The sequence below is a fragment of the Rhinopithecus roxellana genome, chromosome 11, assembly GCF_007565055.1.
Source record: "Rhinopithecus roxellana isolate Shanxi Qingling chromosome 11, ASM756505v1, whole genome shotgun sequence".
In the NCBI taxonomy this organism is placed as follows: domain Eukaryota; kingdom Metazoa; phylum Chordata; class Mammalia; order Primates; family Cercopithecidae; genus Rhinopithecus; species Rhinopithecus roxellana.
In genome coordinates this window covers 33,807,471-33,813,470 of record NC_044559.1, presented here as the reverse complement: position 1 = coordinate 33,813,470, position 6,000 = coordinate 33,807,471, and the positions used below count along the sequence as shown (strand labels likewise).

General features: G+C 45.0%; 1 protein-coding gene across 3 annotated transcripts in view; it reads right to left on the bottom strand.

Annotated features, from left to right (window-relative positions):
• Positions 1-251: 251 nt before the first annotated feature.
• Positions 252-6,000, bottom strand: part of VTI1A (vesicle transport through interaction with t-SNAREs 1A) — a 373,251-nt gene continuing 367,502 nt past the window's right edge. For 2 of the 3 annotated variants that reach the window (XM_030940904.1, XM_010365925.2), the window contains exon 8: positions 252-3,723. Coding sequence is in view for 2 of the 3 variants with exons in the window: in XM_010365925.2 (XP_010364227.1) it covers positions 3,630-3,723 (94 nt within the window). In the remaining variant the exon portion in view is untranslated. The remainder of the gene's footprint in view (positions 3,724-6,000) is intronic. The other variant, XM_030940900.1, reaches the window with a different exon arrangement.

The window sequence follows — 6,000 nt, the reverse complement described above, 5'->3', positions numbered from 1 at the left end:
CTACTGTTACCCCTTCGAATAAGATATAACCTATTTTTGACAAGTTTTCATCTTTCTCTGTGGAAGACGCTACATGAAACCAAATCAGTGGCAAAGAGGAGAGTAATGAATAATCTATTTCATATTCCAACAGTACCCAGAGCTCGGAGTGGAAAAATATTCAGTCAGATGATGGCAAGAGGCTGCTGGGGTACCACATGACACAGCTAATGTTTAAATAATAATAACAAAAAAAAGCGATAAACAAATCATTAGCCCTTAACAGTTGTTTAATGCAATTTGTTAATGAACGTAATGGTGGGGACTAATAATGAAAGAAAATAAAAGCGTCTAAACAGGCGCCAAGTTGCTGGCAATGCGCAATTATTTCCTTGTCAAGTTTTTATGATTTAATGAGCCCCTCTGGGACTGACGGCTGTCAGTCAGTCGTGACTTTTTGACACCATTACAACTTCAAATACAGCAGCAGGCAGGCTGTTTTCCTCGGATTTGAAATACTGAAATGATCTGACAGTTTTAAAGAAAAGATGTGCAAAAAAAAAAAAAAGGAGAAAGAGAGGGAGAGAAAGACAGTTGCTTTTCCTTTCTTTCTTTTTTTTTTTCCCCCTCCCTTCTTCTATGGGTTGATAATCTCTGGATGCTGTTTGGTAATGAAAACCCAATCACTGAGGTCATTATCTGATGAGGTTTTTGGAACAGGCAGGCTTTTTTCCCCCTCTTTATTTCTTTACTTAATGATAACCCTCAATGGGCTTGCCCCGCATGGGATGGCCAGAGCCGCACAATTTTGTTCACCATTAATTTCAGCCTTTGAAGCTCAGGGCTCAGAAGCAGTAGCAAAGCAAACCCCCCACCAAGCTGGTTCCAAAATAAGACAATCCAGCCTGCCTTAAACAGAATAGCAAATGGCCTCCCAGCCCAGGCCCGGCAGCTGACGTCAGGCCCGCTGCATTTGCAGGCATTCGCCTTCAACGTGGATCATTTAAAACTCTTTACAACTTAAGAGACTTTAATTAAATTGCTTTTGATTCTGGAGTGGGGTAGCATCCACTTTATTTATTCTGTCAGGGAAACTGTTTAGTCCGCATGAATTTTATATGGCAAGGGCTTCCTTCTCTTCTTCCTCCTCCATGTCTTCATCTTCCCCCCAAACCACTCCCTTAAACATCATTTTTAACAAGGGCTCCCAACTTGAGAAATATTTGTCAAAGTCTGCACAGTAAGTACCTAGAACCTTTCACAGATCTAATTCTCTATCTGCTTCCAGTTTGTGGACGTTCTTCCTTTCCTGGTGGGGCAGGGAAGGAGGGAGAGCAATTGGCCTCTGCTGGGGATTCCCTAAATCTTTTCTGCAGTGTCCAGGAGGACCAGGAAGGAGTTGAGGGAACCTTCTGACCAGTTTCCTCACAACGCACTCACTAGCCTGGCCTAGGTGGTTGCTCTCAAGGAGGTTTGATGGAGCTGTTAGGCCAAGGGTTATCTGTTCATATTCTTCCCACTCCCAAGGTTGAACTGGGGTAAAATCACAGTCAAGAGCAGATAAAGACATAGAACTTGAACGAAAAAAGCTATCGAGAGGTGTGCAATGCACTACTCCTTTCTCATTTTGTCTACTTCAACACGAACGCCAGGATTCAGTGAAATATTTAGGAGGCGGCAAGTTTAGATGATCCGATCAACCTTGCTTGCTAGGCGGCCTTGGGAAGAGTCTGCCGCATTCTAGACGGGATGGCCGTGCGAAGTGCGGCTGGTAACTGGTTATACACTTTAGCTAATATCAACAGTTTCGAAGGAAGCCACCAGAGGGGCTGGTGTAATACTCGATGACTATTCGTGTGTCGGAATGAGAAAAGGGTTGTTTGTTTGTTTCCTTGCTTTTTAATGGTTCTTAGATGTGGTTAGCATGTACAGCATTCCGTTATCAGAATACAAGATTCTTGCTGAGACGGATCCCTTAAGCCGACAGGAAAATTAGCATAGCTTCCTGCTCCTTCTCTGTCCGGCTTCCCTCGGCCAAAATCCCACACCATCCCTCCAAAGTAAAGGCTGCAGCTTTATTTACACAATACTAAATGATTTATCGGAACATATGCAGGCCTTGGCCTGTTTCGATAAGTGTAATTTCTCTGGTGGATTCTGCCACTCTGCATTTCCTCTCTAAACCATAATGGTTTTCTTCTGAGTTGGGAAAAATATCAAGCACTACATCCAGGTGATCTTGATCCATGGGCACAGGTGGTTAGCATTTTTGATGAAGAGAACAGGTTTGCTTTTCAAGGATTCAAAGCTTCTAATTATATTCCAAAGATAGTACGGACCAGTAAGTGCCTATGAAGTCTTGAGAAAAACACATTCTGCTTTGTGACTAGGGGGGAAGCGACCTCAGCTTGGGCAACTTTTAAGCCTGATCACAAATGAGCTCATTTTGAACGCAATTCCTGGTTACCTCAGACAGAAAGAAATGAAAAGAAAAAAAAATCACAAAGCATATTAGAAGTTTGAATACATAGTGAATTCAGGAAAGGCTTGCTAACATTTGTTAGCTAAAAAACCCACGCCGTTCCTTTTGTAACAATCCACCATCCTCTATTCTTTTAAAGGAGGTTAGGGAACGTTTTCCGTGAAGTTTATCTCTGGTGGACCCTCCTATAGGACTCTCCCATATTTATAATCACATTTGAAATTTCACACTGATGGAGTCATGTTCTTGCTCTTACTGAAATATTCATGGTCTCTTTACATACTGGAATGGATGTGGAGAGAACCTTGTCAGACCTTTTGCATGTATGAGGACTGCTTTTGGCAGTGCAGATATTAAAACCGAAAGGATACAGAGATGCTTACATAGGTCAGGGAAGATGAGGTCACAATTAAATCCCGTGCCAGGGCTCACTTTGCCAGCAGATTCTGGGGAGTATGGGAATTGGGGAAGGCAAGGAAATATTTCCTGAAGCCAGTAATCAAAGTTGTGAACAGTGAATATTGGGCAGGCTCAGCAAAAATATTCTTGGGTTTTCAAAAAAAATTATGCAATAGAAAAACAGGGAAGGTGCTAAGTCAATTTCCTGTACAACTGACGTTAAATACCGACCTTTACAATGAAAGCACTCAAGCAGGTTGATGACCATATTCATGAGGCCTGGGTAGGAACAGGGCTGGCTTGCCGGACTGGGTCACTGACTCCATCCCCTGCTTTTTGCTGCCTTTTTATCCTCGGACATCACAGAAGAGCTTTTCAGCAACAAGAGGCGTGTGACAAACAGAAGCTCTCGTGACTGACTCATCATGTCCTCTCCCAAACCACGGCCCTTGACACGTCCAAAGGGCTAAGAGGAGTGTCACCGGGCTATTTTGGCTAGTTGATGACATTAGCAAAAAGGCAAATAAACATTCACCTTCCCCTCTAAAAAACGAATCTGGGTGAAGACAAACCTCAAAAAGGAAACCAACCCACATGCAAACAGGAATAGAAAATATTTTTACACTCTTTGCACTTCAGCCCAACGGCGGTGAGGGAGAGAGAGGGTCACCCGGGGCCTGTCAGTGCAACAGAATGATTCATGTGACCATTTTGTCTTAATTACTCAGAACAAGCTGTTGTTGCTGTTTATCAAGGGAGAGCAGATACATCAGTGTCTTCTGACAGAAAAAGTGATCGCCATCAGGATGGTGATGACCACGACGATCCCTAGGATGACGAGCAGGATGCGGTTCTGGATGATTCTAGGAGACAGCAAAGGAGAAAAAACACACACAGATAAGTGGAGGGCCTTCCCACAAATGCCGTCCGAGGCCAGGGTGGCTAATCAAACGGCAGCTTCGCAGGTGGGGGTGGGGAGCGTGTGCGTGCGTGTGCGTGTGCATGTGTGTGTGTGTGAAGAGAGATCACACAGCTTTCTGGTTCTACAAACGATACACGAGAAAACGAAAGACTCCACACGATTGTCACGCTGCCCTCCGAGAAATGCTTACTGCAAAGGCGAATCAAATGGCTCTCTAGGCTCAGAATACCATGTAGTCTCTTTAAGCGATCAAGGGCCCCTTGCGAGCTTCTCTTTTTAATTTAAAAGGTGAGACAAGCCTCATTTTTTTGCAGTGTTTCCTGTTAAAGTAAAAGACTCCAAGGAAACACATGTCAGTAAGGTACTTACCTGCATAAAAATACCTGGGGAAAAGTAAAAGAGAGACTAAGGAAGAAAAGGATGGAATTGAGAAGCAAGTGTCAAATGTGCAGCTTAGGCTGTGAAACCGTCATCTGTCACTGCGGCTCACGCTCCGTTACGCCACGAGGAAAAGTTACATTTGCTCCATAGCAAAAAAGATGGAAATGAGAAATATACAATGTACTCAAGGTGCCTGTTGTGCATCTGTTGCTGGGCCCTCACCTCCAGGGATTCCACCCTCCCTGGGTTCTGGCTGGGCTGCATGCTGATGGGGAACCAGCAACTCAGAAGGGGGACCAGAGTGGAGACACACGATCCCAGATGCCTGCAGAGAGCTTCTGATGAGGTTGTTTCATAATTTGTTACCTCATTCGGAGAAAAGAGGTCGAACATCAGAGTGCTTTGTTGAGAGTTTCAAAGGGAACCTAGGTCAAACAGCCGTGCCCACGCTCGCTCTCACAGAGCCGCACGGAAATAGAGACATAGGCTGGCTGGCAGTCTAGCCAGCTATCTGTTCAGCTTAAAACCCCACGCACCCCACCCAGCCCTCCTCCAAATTCCAAGCAGCAAAAGGCCTCCTGCTCTATTCCAGTCTCCAAACACTGGCCATGGGTATTCCATGGGGAGGAGCTGGGGGGATGAAGCCGGGCCCCCCACGGAACAGAGACCCCACACCCCTACTTTGTATTTTCACACACAAAAATATTTGCAGGGTATCTGCAGCCTTTTCTACTTCCTAGATGAGTTTATTTCCTGGAAGGATGACATCAGGTTGTAGTTTTAGTAGGATTCCTCCTCATCCGTCCCCTCCTTCTCCAAACCTAAACGGTTGAATGGAAACTGTCATATCAGACCAACCAACTCCCTTGTGGCCCCCTAAAAGGACGAGCTCCTTCTCCTCCTGACAGGTTACAAAATGATCACATTTGCTGACACGTCTTCCGCAAAACTGCCTTAGTGCCTCTGTCCACTCTCCTCGCAGGAGATGAATGGCCCACTTGGTCCTCATTTATCACGCAAGGCTCGGCTAAGATCTGTCTCGTTTAGTTCTTCCCTTCCCCACTAGAAAGTCTGCACTCCGACATTAATTCTTCTGTGATGACAGCTAATTCAGACTTAACAGGCCATACTTACTCAAGAGGCAGGAAGATTCTCTGTCCCCCAAATAAATAAATAAAAACAGGACTTCATGGCTTATTATAGGGAGGCTAATTATGAACACTGATCGGTGCTACTTGGTGGCTCTGTTTAAAACCTAAATTGATTTTTCCCCCTTTTCTCTGGAAAGGACAGAAGTCTTCAGAACAGTCCCTACACATCCCATTTGCCCAAGTCACTGTCAAAATCTCTATTTACCACAGTCACCCTCATCAGACTTGCAAAGGAAATCAGCAAAATTGAAACTCAGCAGTGAAATAGATTAAAAGCATGAAAACTCTTTAAAATTCTGCCTACCGTAATCTACAGTAGTGTGTCTCTTGTACAGCTTGGTTGACAACCATTTTATTTGTGGGTTGAGGACCCCAAGGCATCCATGATGCTAATTTAGAAAGGATTAACTGTGGGTGTTACTTGTTCAATCTGAGGCATGGTAAGAAATATGAATACACAGGAATCCCTAAATCCTCAGCTCTTCCCTAGCTTTCCTAATTGGGCCTCACCCCCTCCTTGGTGCACCCACAGGGCCTGGTGGCTTCCCCTCCACCGCCCGCTTCCAAGGGCCCAACCTGTGTGGACTGGGGCCATGCGGATTCACCTCTACCACCCCAGCACATGGCACAGTTGCTGGCACACAGGTATTCAAGAGAACTGCCCAAAGAGTGATCATGAAAGAACG